This window comes from Cervus elaphus, chromosome 1 (genome assembly GCF_910594005.1).
Source record: "Cervus elaphus chromosome 1, mCerEla1.1, whole genome shotgun sequence".
Classification (NCBI taxonomy): domain Eukaryota; kingdom Metazoa; phylum Chordata; class Mammalia; order Artiodactyla; family Cervidae; genus Cervus; species Cervus elaphus.
The window spans coordinates 53,427,120-53,443,861 of NC_057815.1; the positions used below are offsets into that span (position 1 = coordinate 53,427,120).

A 16,742-nucleotide genomic window follows, 5' to 3' on the forward strand; every position below is an offset into this window, starting at 1 on the left:
GAGGGATCCAGTCACTCCAATCCTTTTAGCCTCGCCTTCCTCTTCTATAAAATGTGCACTGGACATGAAGCTCCCCTAGGTGGGTAATGAGGATGAAAGACTAGAAAGTACATGCTCCTTAAACTCTGAAGTATCTGTTGATCTGAGTTATTATTAGCATGATTAGAATATTTCAAACTATTATGCACAGTGAATATAGAATCAGAGAAAATAGTGAAGCCATGCCCCCTGCAGGGATTTTCCTCGCTACAGCCCCTAGGTCCTCTTATCTGAAAGGTGAAATAGTGGAAGGAGGTATTTCCCTGGTGGTCTAGTGGCTAACATTCTGCTCCCAATGCAAAGGGCCTGGGTTTGATCCCTGAATAGGGAACTATATCCCACATGCTGCAACTAAATGATCCTGCATGCTATGATTAAGACCCGATGCAGCCAAATAAATAAATAAAAAATAAATAGTATAAAGAAAGAGTGGAGATGGATCTGCCACTGGGAATGGGGCGTCTCCAAGAGGAGCCCAGGCCTGGGTGGTTTGTGGTCCTGGGCTGCCTCTCCCACTCTCGCACCCACTCTTTTTTTTTTTTTTGCACCCACTCTTGATGATTAAATCTGAGAATGGGAATTGTGATCTTGGACATTCAGAGACCTTAGAAACAAACCCAAGGTTCTGGGAAATGGGAGATGTAGGAGGCGTGATGAGGAAAGAGGCAGCTTCGAGGAGGTCTGGACAGAGTGGGGAGGGGACTGTGCTGTGCGCATCGCTTGCTCTGCTTCCACAATATTCGCAGAGCAAGACTGCCCCGCCAGCGCCCAGGACCCATGCAGAAGCCCAGCAGTGTCGACAGTCTAGTGACCTGCGGGAGGACTGCAGCCGTGGTTCCTTCTCCTCTTCCCACCAGCGGCTGGCCCTCCCTCCCCACCAGCCAGTCCTGTCACCAGGCTGGCGCAGACAGACACGCAGGAAGCAAGCTGAGTGCCTGTTCTTCCAGCTGCTGCAGAATTAACTAGACCCCACTGGCAGTCACCAGCACCAGAGGACAATCTTACGCAACTCACCATGCCTTCCAGAAAGAGCCCTGCAGGAAGAAGAGAAAAAACAGTGTGACCCTTCTCTCCTCACCTTTGGCTGCAGATCCCCCAAAGCTTCCTTCCTTGGCATCTTATTCTGCACTAAGTCTCCAACTATGGGTGGTCTTTACCACATTACCACTTCTTTTCCCCCTTTGCTTTACAGATATACTGGGGTTCACACAAAGCCTGGTATAAGTGATGCTTAAAGGACTTGCTTTAACTTTACTTCTTGCTTTAAATAAACTCATACTATTGCTTACAGTTGAGAAAGAATATTGGATTTAGAGATTCAGGATCCCCAACCATGTTTTAGGAGCAGGGTGTAGGGACAATCCCAATACGGCATTTCACTGCCCAGTTTGCTGAAGGCATCGGCTTGGGAAGGTAGGTTTGGCTCTCTCCTGTCCATCCTGTGATACCCACCAAAGTGTACCTGCCATTGACCTAGAACAGATTTTCTCAAAGAGGGCAGGAACTGGAACCGTACTCACAGCAGTGATGCAGCATAGTAAGAGCACAACATTAGCAACAGACCACTTAGGTTTAAGCCTTTCAGAGCTGTGTGCTTGCTGTGTGACCTTGGGCAAGCTACCAAACCTCTCTGGGCTCCAGGTTGCTAACCCTTAAAATGAAGATAACACGGTAAACAACTCAATCAGATGTTCTGAGCATTACAAGATTTAATATATACAAATATTTTAGTATAATTTCTAGTATATACTAAATGCTCAATACACTTTTTTCTCAGTTTTTATTATGTTTATTCTAACTGTATATCTATCACCTATTAAGCAATGACTTGTAGGTGGTGTACTAGGAAGAATAATGAACTTAGTGTTCAAGTCAAGTAAACCAAGGGTGGCTTTCTCCTCCATCTTTGGGTTGTGAGGTTTTAGGGAGTGTAATCAGTGCTTCATGCGCCCCTGCCCTTTCCACTGGCTCTCTTGTTCAAAGGATTATAGAGGAAAACTGGGGGAGCAGGAGAAGATACAAACAAATTTTGCCTGGTTTTGCATGTGGCCAGGCTCAGGCCTGCCCAGTGATCTCAGACCACCACACACCATCCTGCTCTTTGTGCTTGAGAACAAAACTTATCTTTCTTATGACACACCTCTTACATATTCGGATATTCCAGTTTCTGTGAATGTAAATAAAAAAAATAATAATCCACTACTCTAAGGTAGAGAGGGACTTTCTGGGTCATGGCACGTGACCATATAAATCAGATTCAGAAAAGGAAGAAAAATGTCCTTTTGAAGGTTAACAATTTAAATTCAACCCCATGTTTATGGCATGATGATTTCATGCTGGTTGGCTTTTTTGGGCACACTTTTTCCTGGAGTGCCACAAAATTAGAATTTTTCAATCACGGCTAATTCCCTCTCCCCACTTCCCCACCCAAGTTTGTACCTTAAGCATTGAGAGGCATGTTTTGAATGCACGGAAAAGGCTAAACTATAATCATTGGCTGAAGTCTAATCCCTCTTGCAATCCCAATAAATGAAAACTAAATATCAGCAAATGGATGAATTTCGGAGAAACATCTGTGTTCCATTACAGAATCGCTGGCAACAATGGTGTTGACATACTCTGTGTTACCAGTTATTTCCTCTTGGATTTGCCGAGACTGGAGGATTCCTTCTCGTTTCTGAAAACGGGGGTGGGGTGGGGAGAGGGTTGGGAGGAGAAGAGAAAAATATGCTTTAGAAAAATACAAAAAACTGATTAACATTCCTGATACTGAGAAAGTTACTGGCATTTAAGAAGTGAATCCAGCGATAAGATACTGCTAGAAGTGAAAGAAGGCCCCTGGTTTCCTGGGACTGGACTGTACCATTCATACTTAAATGCAATTAGTGTTTATTCCAAACAAGTCGGCTGTTTCTTGGATGGCAACTCTTTTCTTTCTTTATTGGAAGACCTTCTGCTGGAAGCACACTGCCTCCTGGAGAAATCCACAGTACACCAGTGGAAATGAAGGCCAGGGCGTGTCTGCCTTCCGGCTGGGGCCACAGGGGGAAGCAGAGAAACACGTTTTACTGGGGGGCAGAGGGGCTCGGGTGGAGGAACTGAAGCCAACTTGGAGAAATCAGGAGAGTTTTTAAAAAATGTTTAACTAGGGGAGCTTTTAAGTAAGTAGTACAGTCCTTAGGTAACTAGCTTATGCTCTGAGAAAAGGGTAAGCAGTTTGTCAGTCCATCCACTCATCCACTCATCCATCTGCCTGTCCATCCACCCACCCATCTACCCATCATCTGTCTACCCCCTCCCATCAACTTATCCTCTTTCTTCTCTGTTTCATTAATCAGTGCCTTCTACATACAAGCCCCTCTGTTGGACTTATGACAGTTTCGGACTTCGAGGAACTTAAGAGTAAAATGGGGTAGATGAACAGGTAAGCAAGAAGGTTTTCCCCCAAACAAGCCCCTGGTTTATGCCTCAGGGCCCAGCTCAATTATTAGAGTAGGATCCTCTTTCCCTCTCAAGTGTGTGGTGGATAAGCAATTACATGGTCGCCCCCTGCAGAGAGGAAGTACTGAGAGCAGGACCAGAACAAGTGCTTTCAGCTGGGAGGGTCAGCCTAGGACTGGGCTGGACACAGGTGAGAGACCACTCTGGTGGGAGGGATGGCCCCAGCAAAAAAGGCAGAGTCAGGAGAGCACAGGCACGATCAAAATGCTGTTCGGAGAGGCAGAGGCTGCTGCTAGTCAACTTTTAAAAAATTAACTTATTTGGCTACACCTGGTCTTAGTTGCAGCATGCAGGATCTAGTTCCCTGATCAGGGATCAAACCTGGGTCCCCTGCTTTGGGAGCACAGTCTCTGCCAGTGGACCAAGGGAAGTCCCTACTGTTAGTCAGCTGAGTGCTGGTTTACGTGGGCATGTGAGCTGATGAAGCAGCGCTGGGGTTCAGGGAGACCTTCTGATGAAGGTGAGGAGAGAGATGCATTCATCAGATCCCTACTCAGTTACCAGACACTTGGAAGATAGTCTGGGCGTGGCAAGAGGTTGTCAGAGCAAATCCATCTTCCACAAAGGCCAAGGTATGTCAAGAAGGAGCCTCCAAGCTTTAGTGTCTTAGCTAAAACCTGCCTTCTGACCCTCCTGCCCCAACTTTCACAACCTTTTCTTGGCATTCCCAACAGCCACGGAAACTTAGCATCCTTACAAAATCCTTTTACAGAAGGAAAGGTAGAGCTGGATAAAGGCCATGACTGTATCTGGATTAGATTAAGAAGAATGAACTATCAAAGCAAAAAAGGAAGAAGAAAATGTAAAATACCATTTAAAAAAGATCCAGTGAGGATAAACCAGGACTTTCTCCAAATTCAGCTTCAACATATGTAAAAATTTTCACATAGGACTAATAAGGCCATTCACAGACATCAAACCTCATCTCCAACAACAGACAGAATTAATAAATGCTTGTACATAGAACAGAAAAGAATTCTGGGTTCAGTGCCCCCTCACATAGTATCCTGATTCACTTCAATACACTATTTGTTCCCTAAAGAACTAACCCTCTAGTTCAGTCAGCATCTTATAGCCATTTCTGAGTCATGCTTCTGTGCCTGTTTAACTTGATAAAGCAAAACACCCCATAAAATCTGACATGCCTTGATGCCATTTTATGCAACACGTCCTCCTTTCTCTCTCATGCTAACAAAACTGCCTGCAGGAGAAATTAAACCAGCGACAGACTTCTGATGGCCTATAATTGAGCTCAAAATAAGGCATGAGACATGGGCCTGCAGTGACCACTGTTTCACCCCCCCATCCTCACAAATCCTGAATCATAGTTTTAAAAAATATAATAAAATGGATTCACACTTTATTGATTGGTAAAAAAAATGACACAATAGAGATGGCCTGGATTCACTAGGAAGATGCATATACCAGAAGGCTCTGGGCTGGCCACATATCCATAAAATCCTTCATGCCATGCTTGACACAGTTGAGAGCCCAGTAAGTGAGGCCATTAGTCCCTTTCAGCCAGCTGCACTGGCTGAACCACACACATTTGCATTGACAAGGGGCCTCTGATAGCCCTCTCTGCTGCTTAGGTAGTCCTGTGTCTGGGTAAGCAGGGCCAAGGTGTCATATTCCTATTATACCCTCTTAATCTTTAGCAAGTTACGTACCCAGAAGGCATTGGAAAAAATACTTTTTCATTAGGGCACGGCTGAGTGGCACCCCCATGTCCGCCTTTCCTCTGGTTCACTTCTGATCCCTGAAAGCCTGGCCCAAAGACCTTTTGTCCAAGAAGCTGGCCTGGCCTGGCTTCTCAAGCAAAGCCTACTCACCCTCTAGGCTCTTCTTCACCAAGGGATGGCAGAGCCGCCAGACAGAACCCTGGATAACCTTGAATAACCAGGGAGTTGTTCATTAGGGATGTTCTCCCTTGCAGCATGTTTATTTGGAAAAGAACAGAAGCCAACAAAATGACGACCTTTTGCTCAACAGCATAAAGTTGGAAAATAAAATTGAATTTGAGTATCTAATGGGGTTAGGAGCAGAATGAGATAGTCATGGGGAGAGAGCATCCCCTTATTGTGGAAAGGACAGAGCCGTGTGTGAATGGAAATTCCACATAATAATCTGCACAAGATGACTTGGTACCACAGCTGTGCTTCTCTGGGCAGGTGAAAAGCGGCAGTGCCCTCAACATGGGCACGGGCTGTCAGGGTCTCTCTCAAACACACATGTGTGCACACGCACATGTGCCCTCACATGCACAGATACTTGTCTCTTCTCAATAACTGTGCATTGGTTGTTTAACCAAAAAATGACTCTCCATGGCTTGCAGGACATACACAAACACACACAGGGATATGTTCTCCTAATCCTACTATACAGACCTCACAAATATATATACCCCCCACCCTCAAATATATAATACCCAGGCACCTTCCTTAAGAAAGCATGTAAACGCCAGGCACACGCCCCACATAAGGCTGTCCCAGACACAAGCACACGCTCTTCTACCCTTTTTGTACATATATCGGAGATAAGCCCACATGCATCAGAAAGCTCAGACATGCCTCCCAACACACAGCACACCCAGGCACACTCAGCATTCATTCAGTCCACCTAGCAAGCTTCCCAGTGTGCCTGAGCTCACACGGGAGCTCAGCCCCTGCACCCCTTTAAGGGCACCGATGTTTGTAGTGGCTTCTGACTTACCTGGACCACAACCACTTGGATGGAAACATGGTCTGGGAGTCGGATTGGTGCCCGGAAATACTGGGACAGAGCAACTAGCAGATGCAAGATGGCTACCAGGCTCTTGGCATGAACCGCTGAAATAAAAGATAATTTATAAATCAGAGAATCTTCTTCTAGGTTCTAGGCAGATATAAACAGATATTCAAAACATAGCAGTACCACATGGGGCTAATGGAGTCTGTCCTGGTCTTGTGAGGCCGTTCATGGCCATCAAAGCTCATCTTCAGCTACATGCACAATCAAATGCTTGTACACAAAATGGAAAAGAAATACGGGTTCAGTGACCCCTCACCCAGCATCCTGATTCACTTTGATCCATAATCAATGCCCCTTTCATCCCACCCCTATGGGTTAGGGGACACCCTTAATCATAGTAGGCCTCACCCTGGGCCCCCTCGGTTCTCAGCCAGATCCCGTGGATTTACTTCTTAGATCATGTTATTGCTGGATTGCAACGCAGTGCTTCTCCACTCTGATTGGGACCCTGACAACAGGTGAAGCCTGAGCTCAGATCAGCGCTGCACTACCTCCATGTTCTTGTTCACTCTATGCCGATAACCACACGCATGTCTGCTGTACCCCTCACCCTTCCCATCTGATGGTGAACTCTATAGGTTATCACCACTACTCTTGTTCCAAGGCTCTACACAAAGCAGGCCCTCAATCAGTGGACACTGAGTCAGGACACTGGGTGCCTTCCTTCGTCCAGAGCTTTAAGACCCCCTGAGGAAGGCACGAGAGATACCCAAGGATTTTGTTGCTCTCTTGAGTGCCATGCATGGTCAGTCCAGGCAATGCCCTTTGGGTCATAGCTGGGAGTGGATGTTCAGGCCCCAGTGCCTTCTATAGCTGAGCTGTGTGCTGGATGTTAAGCCGTGTATGCCAGAAAAGGCTGGGAAACTACTGAGCTGTAGTTTTCTGAGATGAGAGGAGAAAAAGGCTGTGATGTAACGGGCACACAGGGTCAGGCCAACTGGAGCTTGAGTTCTGACTTGACAAACTACCATTCACTTACTGAGTACATGGCCTTGGGTAAGGCATTCAAGGCCCCTGAGGCTCAATCTGCTCAACCTCACACATGAGGATAACAATACCTTTGAAGAAATGCAGGTGGTAAGAATTTCCAGACATAACATAGGCAAAGCTCCTGGCACATAGCAATGCCTAGGAATGGTTGATGTTTTATTATCACTTACGAGAAAGTGCCTGGCATCCAGGCAACTAAACCATGTCAACTTTTTCCCCTTTCCTTCATGAAAGGAGAAAGTCCCTGGATACTTGACCTGCCTTCACAGTCCTAACAGCCTTATGGGTCTAATTACAGGGGCATTTAAGGAAGGAACAAGAAACGTCTATTTTGTGTAGTTAGTGAGTGTGAACTGGGCCCATTATTAGGGTGTCATTCTGTCTGCCCTGGGATCAATAAGTCTGCTCTAACAGAAGCTTTGGGAAATCACCAAGAAAATGAAATGATTCAGACCATTCTTAGGAACTCATTAGAGTTTTCTGTTATCCCTGCTGCTTCCAAGAAGGTTTTCCACTATGATGAACAGCAACTCAATACTACCACCAAACAGCAGATGAACTGCTCCTAACTCATGGCCTTCCAGGAGGAGTTTTCAGCTTGGGGCTTCTGGCTTTGTCAACTAAGAATCCCCCAACATTTATAGCTTTAAAAAAGGCACCTGGGGGCTTCCCTGGTGGTCCAGTGGTAAAGAATTCATCTGCCAATGCAGGTGACATGGGTTTGATCCCTGATCAAGGAGCAAAGATCCCGTGTGCTATGAGGCAGCTAAGCCCATGCAGCAACTAGAGAGACTGCACATCACAAATAAGACCCAGTGTGACCCACTCACCCTTTCAAAAAAGGGCGCCTGGCATGGGACTGACCCACTGACATGATGCACAAAGGCAGAATATGGGTTTGCTCTTCTGACCACATCAGAGCTGACCACATCAGTCCTGTCACTGAGGGTTGTAAGGACATTTGCTACCTCTACCCTTTTTTCATAATGCTGGAAAAACTGCGGTCGGAAATTTTGTTCTCACACTCTGGTGATGTTGTATGCTACCTTGACTGTCTCGGTAAGCAAAGTAGAGCTATGTTGTAGGCACCATATGGATGTCAGACTCTTCCAATGAGTGCTCTGTCTTTCTGGGTACACTTTCAAGAGAAAAAAATTACAGAGTTTCTCTCTTTTTCTCTCTCTCTCACATCACATACATGCTATGTTAAATAATAAATGCTGGAGAGGGCATGGAGAAAGAGAATCCTCCTATCTTGTTGGTGGAAATGTAAATTGGTGTAGCTACCATGGAAAACAGTGCAGAAGTTCCTCAAAAGATAAGAGTTAGCATATGAGCCAGCAATCCCACTTCTAGGCATATATCTGGACAAAAATCATAATTCAAAAAGATACATGCACCCTTATGCTCATAGCAGACTATTTACAATAGCCAAGACATGAAAACCACGTAAATGTCCATGGAAAGATGAACAGATAAAGAAGATGTGGTATAATCAACAGAGGTATGGATAAAGAAGATGTGGTAATAAATAAATGGAATATTACTCAGCCATTAAAAAGAACAAAACAATGCCATTTGCAACAACATGGATAGACCTAGAGAGTGTCATACTGAGTGAAGTAAGTCAGAGAAGGAGAAATATCATATGACATCCTTTAAATGTGGAATCTAAAAAGAAATGATACAAATAAACTTACAAAACAGAAAGAGACTCACAGACTTAGAAAATGAACTTGTGGTGGCCAGAGGGAAGGGACAGTTAGGAAGTTTGGGAAGGTCATGTACACACTGCTATATTCAAAATGGACAACCAACAAGCACCAGTTGTATAGCACCTGGAACTCTACCCAATGTTATGGGCCAGCCTGCATATGAGGAGGTTTGGGGGAGAATGGATACAGGTCTATGTATCGCTGAGTCCCTTCGCTGTTTACCTGATATTACAACATTGTTAACTGTCTATATCCCAATGCAAAATTAAGTTTAAAGTTTGGGGAAAAAAAAAAAGATGTGGTATATTTACACAATAGAATACTACTAAGCCATTAAAAAGAATGAAATAATGCCATTTGGATGGACCTAGAGATGATCATAGTAAGGGAAGTAAGCCTGACAGAGAAAGACAAAATATCACATGATATCACTTATATGTAGAATCTAAAATATGACACAAATAAACTTATCTACAAAACAGATTCACAGACATAGAGAACAGACTTGTGGTTGCCAAGGAGGAGGGTGGGTGAGGAAGGGATGGATTGGGAGTTTAGGGTTAGCAGATGCAAAGTATTATATATAGAATGGGTAAACAAGGTCTTACTGTATAGCACAGGTAACTGTATTCAATATCTTGTGATAAACCATAATGGTTGATTATCATATATTATCACTTAAAAAAAATCTGGAAATGCATATCCAAATGTAAGAGGATGGTTTAGACAAGCAGTCTAACTTCAATTTTTTTAAAAAAAGTAAGCAGAGACATCCTTTGTTCCAAAAGTCATCAGGCAAAAGTGATATGAAGGAGTATAGCTGCTCTGGTCCCGTTATCCTAACTACAGCACTGCTTCCCTTCTCCTTGGTGATGCTTGACTTTTTCCTCGCAAATCCCGAGGTCGGGACAAACATGGTTTAATAGTCACTGCTTTAATAAATTATAGAACATCCACAAGATGAGACAGTTTGCATGCATTGAAAATCATTGTTAAGACAAAGTAGATGTAAATATTAAGAATATAATATTAAAGAGAACTAGAAATAAGGTAAATACATACATTTATGGATTTATGCATATAAACACACATATTTGTACATATACACATACATACATGTATATAAACACACACACATACACATATGTACATAAATACACACATACACACATGTACTTGTTGCCAAGCCTTGGAAAGTGGAAAAAAAACAAAATGCTATAGCTGAAAGATTCTTTTTTCCTGCTTCAAATGTTTCTTTAGAATAGAGACATGTTATCTTTTCAATTAGGAAAGCTTCTGACAACCTCTGTGTATCTGGGCACTCTCATCATATTATCTCTCAGCACATCTCCTGGTGTCTTCTCCCTGATGCCGGGCAGAATGCAGGGCCACTGTGCTTCTGTGCTCAAGTCAGGGTGGAGACGTGCAGAACGGCAGCAGGGCTGAGCAGCTGAGACTCTGCCGTATAAACTGGGCCCTGCAGCCGCTGTGCCAAGAGGGTCGCTCCAGGACTGGGAAACTGTTTCAAGGGTGCTGCTGAGTGAGAAACAGTCCTCCAAACATGAATTGTGGTGGAAACAGAAATTGGTGCAATTTGGGAGGAGGCAATTTGACAGTATGTGTGAGGACCTTAAAATGTACATATCCTTTGGCTCTAAAGTACCACTACTGGGTTTTTATCCTAAAGAAGTAATTATTATCTACGAGCAGACAGAACTCCTCAGTCTGTACTGATATTAGTGAGAAAATGGAAAAAAATCTTAAAATCTATCATTAGTTAAGTAAATTATGATATACCTAATCTATATCATATTTTTAAAAGTGACATATAGAAGGATATACAATGATCTGTAAAGATAAACATTTTCTAAACAGTATATACAGGTTGATCTCATCTTCATAAAAATATATTTTATATGTAAAGCATATGCACACCTTTTATTCATTTATTGATGTATTTAATTCTTACACACACACACACAGCCTGAAGGAACATCACAAGGCTGACAGTGCTTTATCTGATGGATGGCTCAGGGGGCAGTGTGTGTGGGCTCAGTACACAGGCTCTGCAGCCAGACTTCCTGGGTCTCACTCCTGGCTCCACCGCTCACCCACCATGTGACCTTGGACAGTGACACTCCTTTAGCAAATAGTATTGTGCTCAGTATTGCCAATCATTTCCCCAGGCTTTAGGGACACAATAGTAAAGGGGCAAAAATCCTTGCCCTTGGGAAGCTTACATTCGTTGTTTCTTAACCTGTCTATGCCTTCACTTTCCCATCTGTAAAATGGGGACAGTAGAATCCTTACCTCAGATGGCTAAATAATGACTGCAAGGCTCAAAATATGTGAAGTGTTTAGATAAGTACAAGGCATACAGCACTATAAATATGTTAAATATGTTAGATGTTATTTAAGTGTCTTTTAACTGTATTTTCTAAATTTTCAATAATAAAAATTATTATTGTGAATTAAAAAAAAACAACAACGAAGAATCCCCTAAAACCGTGGATCAAGGACCTTAGAAACTCAGTGCTGTCCCTGTCACCTTGATCCTGAGTGTAAAGATGACACAATGTCCTCAGAAAGAGCCAGGGAAGATAACTGAGAGAGGAGGGGTTAGAGCCTGCCCTGGGAGTCATGCCCGCCACATTCCTTATCACAGAAACCACTGTTGCCTGAAGCCCCGAGGCATCACAGGGAGCTGGTTCCTGAGATAATTATTCCCTCTGACCTAGTAATTCCTCTCGGTTCTGGAAAGCTATCTGATGAGAATAATTCAAGAGAAGCAGAGTCACAACCTAACATTTAACTCGGCACTATCTGATATTAGCAATAAGCTGGAAAACATTCTAAAAAAGATCAGTGTCAACATAGGGTTTAAGTTAACCATGGGATACCGAGCCCAGGAAATAGAGCAGCTATCAAAAATTATAACTACAAAGACCACATGCGACTATAGAAGATGTGTATGATGTAATATTAAGAGAGGATAACAAAATGAGTTTGTACATGCCTTCATCAAGTAAAAATATGAAAAACTATGCATTGATGTGGATAGTAATGGCAAAAAAATGAAAACAGCTAGATGAGAGTGGTAATAAATGTGATTATTTTACTTGTAGACATTTCTCTATAAGAAATGAAAGTGAATGCGAACCCAAAACAAATCATTCAAAGCCATTGAAGACAAGGGTTCTGATGTGGCTTTAAAAAATTCCAATCTTAAGCCAGGCAAAATGGTTTGGGGATGGGGAAGATGAAATGAGGAATGTTTCAGATCAAGAAAATATCTTCCAGAAAGGGTTCTAGAAAGGTGGGAATATTGTGCCCTATTTAAATGAGGCCAGTGTATGGATGACAAGGAGAGAGGCTGAGACAGCATCAAATACATTTGCAGACAGAGAGGTAGGTGGGGGGCTGGCCAGATGTTAAGGGTTGATTTGCTCACTCCAGCCTCAAATTCATCCTGGAGAAGGAAATGAAAACCCACTGGAGTCTTAGCCTCCAGTCCCCCTGAATGTGACCTTATTTGTAAAATCATTGCAGATGTGATTAGTTAAGATGAGGTCATGCTGGAGTAGGGGCAGTCCCTAATCCAACATGACAAGTGTCCTTATCAAAAGAGAAAATTTGGACACAGAGATATGCATAGAAAGAAGGTGATGTGAAGAAATATTGTATGAAATCAGCCCTCTGCGAGCTCAGGAGAGAGGCCTGTAACAGATCCTCCCCTTGCAGCTCTCAGAAAGAACCAAGAAACCCACCCCTTGGTCTCAGACTTGTGGCCTCCAAAACTGGGAGCAAATAAATTTCTGTTGCCTAAAAACAAATGAAACAAAACAATTCCATCTTTCCTATTCCCAAATTGGATTCCATGATACACGAAAAGGAGTTTTGAAACAAGGTCCTACTATAGTAGGACAGGGAACTATAGTCAATATCCTGTGATAAATCATAATGAAAAATAATTTTTAAAAGAATGTATATATATATGTATGTATAACTGAATCACTTTGCTGTACTGCAGAGATTAACACAACACTGTAAACCAATTATGTTTCAATAAAAAAGAAAAGAGAGCTCCAGAGGGCTTCCCCAATGTTTTACTCCTTCCCTGGTGGCTCAGACGGTAAAGAAATTGCCTGCAATGCAGGAGACCTGGGTTCGATCCCTGGGATGAGAAGATCCCCTGGAGAAGGGAATGGCAACTCCCTCTAGTATTCTGGACTGGAGAATTCCATGGACAGAGGAGCCTGATGGGCCATAGTCCATGGGGTTGCAAAGAGTTGGACATGACTGAGCAACTAACAAATCAACTATACTTCGATTAAAAAAAAAAAGAGGTAAAAGGTGTTTTGTTTTGGAGAGGTATATCGAGATGGTCCATATTCAAAGGAGTGGGAAATAGGATCAAACAAAACTGACCAGCGGTCACCATCAGAGGACTTTAATGCTTATTACTGTTATGGATTTCCAGAATGCAGATACATTACCCAAACTAGTGATCAGCTCCCGTTCCCTCCCCCACTGAACATGATTAGCATTCCTGGGTCCTGGGGCAGCCTCTGGGGCTCACAGCCACGGCCTCCCCTCCTCCCTCCCTCGGTGTCTTCTCTGCTCGGCAGAGGATGCCTTGTTCCCAGTGCTCTGTGCTGCTCCAGGCAGCTTATCATGCCTGCAAGCAAACGTGTAATTATGCTGAAGGAGGCACTTGGCGTCTCTCTGCCAATGTCGGATGTTCAGAACCTGCTGAAGAGATTGCCAGTGGCAGCTACTGTGTCTCTGACTTGGAGAAGTGAAGATTCCCTTTACTTTCTCAGGTCTAAAAGGTGGTGTTTTGGGGTGGGGTGGGGTGGAGACGTCCATTTTAAGCAGTATACATCAGGACCTCCCTGGTGGTCCAGTGGTTAAGAATCAGGCTGCAGTGCAAGGGACATGGGTTTGATCGTTGGTCTGGGAGGATTCCACATCCTGTGGAACAACTAAGTCCATGAACCACGACTACTGAGGCTGCACTCTAGAGCCCACACACCGGAACTACTGAAGCCCGGCGCCCAGAGCCTGTGCTCTGCAACAAGGGAAGCCACCGCGACGAGAAGCCCACACACTGCGTGTAGAGACGGCTCGTGTGCAGCAACAAAGGCCCAGGGCAGCCAAAAATAAATAAATACAAATTAGAAAAAAAATTTAAAGTTGTCTATGTCAGATGCAGTAAGATATAATACTCAATCCCTTAATACTTAAAAGGCAAAACCTACAATCTAAGTCATTTTATTCATCTAAATGCACATTTTTATTCTATCACAGAACAAAACAATGTTGGGCTCCTGACAGGAAAACGTGTTGTTGCTACTGGATTCGCTCAAATCTATTGATCTCATGTTGACTGATATGGACTCAATTAGGTCCATATTAGACAGCCGGGCTCTTGAGGCAGCAAGAGAATGAACGGTTTAAAATCTCTGAGATCCTTGAGCTACACTTGCATGAAAACCTGAATCTTAAAATCTTATTTCAGTACCTATGCTCTCAACCATATCTTTGCTCCCTCTGGACAGTAAGGGGGTGAGAGGAAGAGGGTGGGCGTTGGGACAGAGCCAAGTCCCTGCTCCCCGCTTCTCAGCTGCTCAAACTAGGGATCTCCGCTTCCCACAACCTTGAGAAGCTGGAGACAGCTTTCTCAAAAGGTTGTGCTGGGACTCAGAAGTAGCTCAATGAACAGGAGTTTCTTTCCCAACAATCTACATGAGGTTTCTACAGAACGCCTTTTATAGAAAAAGCACACTAGATTTTGACATTTTGTGGTTTTCCTCAGCTTCCTTTGGATGAGGGTGATGAGCTTGAATTCTAAGGAAAGACACATCTCGCTCAGATGGGTTTGCACCCACCCAGCTCATGATGCAACCTCCTGGGGAAACCCCACAGGTGTCCTGTAACAATCCCCATTTCCCTTCATAAAACTCACTGTCTACATTCCACTTGATGCTCCGAGGAGGAAGTTTCAGGGTTTCGTTGATCTTCTCCAGGACAGTCTGCAGCTTTTGCTTCTGGGCAATCTCTGACTGGGTGACCTCAGCGACGTTCAGCTTCTCACTCTCGAGTTTCTCTGGGGCGACAAGGGAAAGAGAACAGCTATTAGCTTTGCTACACACCACCCGAAGCCATGCACTCACACCTTCACTCATTCACTCACTCACCAAATACACACTGAGCACCTGAGAAAGGGTTGCTGCTGTTCCTTCCTCAGCTGATGGTGGCACTGTGGTGCTAGTATGTAGTGTGAAGACCTAGGGATTGTGTCTTGAAACCCCAAAATGATAAGGCCTCAGGACCATGAGTGAGTGAGTGAAAGTCACCCCGTCGTGTCTGACTCTTTGTGACCCCGTGGACTATCATATACAGTCCATGGAATTCTCCAGGCCGGAATACTGGAGTGGGTAGCCTTTCCCTTCTCCAGGGAATCCAGGACCATAGGTGGGCATTTAACCCAGCTTATCACATTTGATCTCTTTTCCCTCATATCTGGGGTTTACCCTCTTTTTTTCACATCTGCCTTCTCCAAGAACATGCCTGTGCCCCGACGGGAAAGCCTTCCATGCTTCCCCTGGGCAGTGATCAAGTCCTAATTCAAGGTGTTTTGAACCCTCTTGTCGTATAGTACAATATGAATCATATTTATATCTTAAGAACCTTCTTTCCTTTTAAACCCACTTGGAAGATAACTAATTTGATGTGCCCTATTTAATCAACTCTAAGGCACACATCCTTTCACATTTTAACATCCCTGAAATCAGGCTATCTTAAAACTGATGGTATCCTACAACTGCTGACAGCCAGATGGAAGAGTTACCACTGCTTCTATGTGGAGGAACTTGGTCATAACTCTTCACGGTGTGGTCACTTCCACGTCTCAGTAAGCCTACAAGATGCTGTGTAGCAGAAATTAACACAACATTGTAAATCAACTGTACTTCAATAAATTTAAAGAAAGCCTACATGAGCAATTTCAAAAAGTAGAACATAAACATTCCAAGTCATAAGAAAGCATCAGGTAATAGTTTAATTGAAGGTTTTTTTTTCTCTTTGAGTGGTACTTATCCTCGTATGTTTTAAAATCATTGGTTCAGGTATGCAACGATATAACCCCTTAATACTTAAAGGCAAAAAAAAAAAAAGTCTATTTATTTTATTCATGTAAATTTATATTTCTATCTTAAGGAACAATTTTGGATTCCTTAATGGGAAATATGTTGTCTGCTATTGGATTCACCTAATCCACTCTCCGCAACTCACTGGAGGATTGACAGGACTTTCTTAAGTATGTTTAAAATGTCTTTTCTCAGATGCTCCACATCACTCATTATCAGAGAAATGCAAATCAAGACCACAATGAGGTACCATTACACGCCAGTCAGGATGGCTGCTATCCAAAAGTCTACAAGCAATAAATGCTGGAGAGGGTGTGGAGAAAAGGGAACCCTCTTACACTGTTGGTGGGAATGCAAATTAGTACAGCCGCTATGGAAAACAGTGTGGAGATTTCTTAAAAAACTGGAAATAGAACTGCCATATGACCCAGCAATACCACTCTTGGGCATACACACTGAGGTAACCAGATCTGAAAGAGACACGTGCACCCCAATGTTCATCGCAGCACTATTTATAATAGCCAGGACATGGAAGCAACCTAGATGCCCATCAGCA

The 16,742-nt window shown here is 43.5% G+C and overlaps 1 protein-coding gene across 2 annotated transcripts in view; it reads right to left on the reverse strand.

Moving 5' to 3' along the window:
- Positions 1-16,742, reverse strand: part of PARVA (parvin alpha) — a 172,480-nt gene that overhangs the window by 31,663 nt on the left and 124,075 nt on the right. For both annotated transcript variants that reach the window (XM_043902827.1, XM_043902835.1), the window contains 4 exons: positions 15,004-15,144; positions 6,253-6,368; positions 2,658-2,716; positions 1,054-1,073 (listed from right to left, as the gene is read on the reverse strand). In XM_043902827.1, the coding sequence (XP_043758762.1) occupies positions 1,054-1,073; positions 2,658-2,716; positions 6,253-6,368; positions 15,004-15,144 (336 nt within the window). The remainder of the gene's footprint in view (positions 1-1,053; positions 1,074-2,657; positions 2,717-6,252; positions 6,369-15,003; positions 15,145-16,742) is intronic.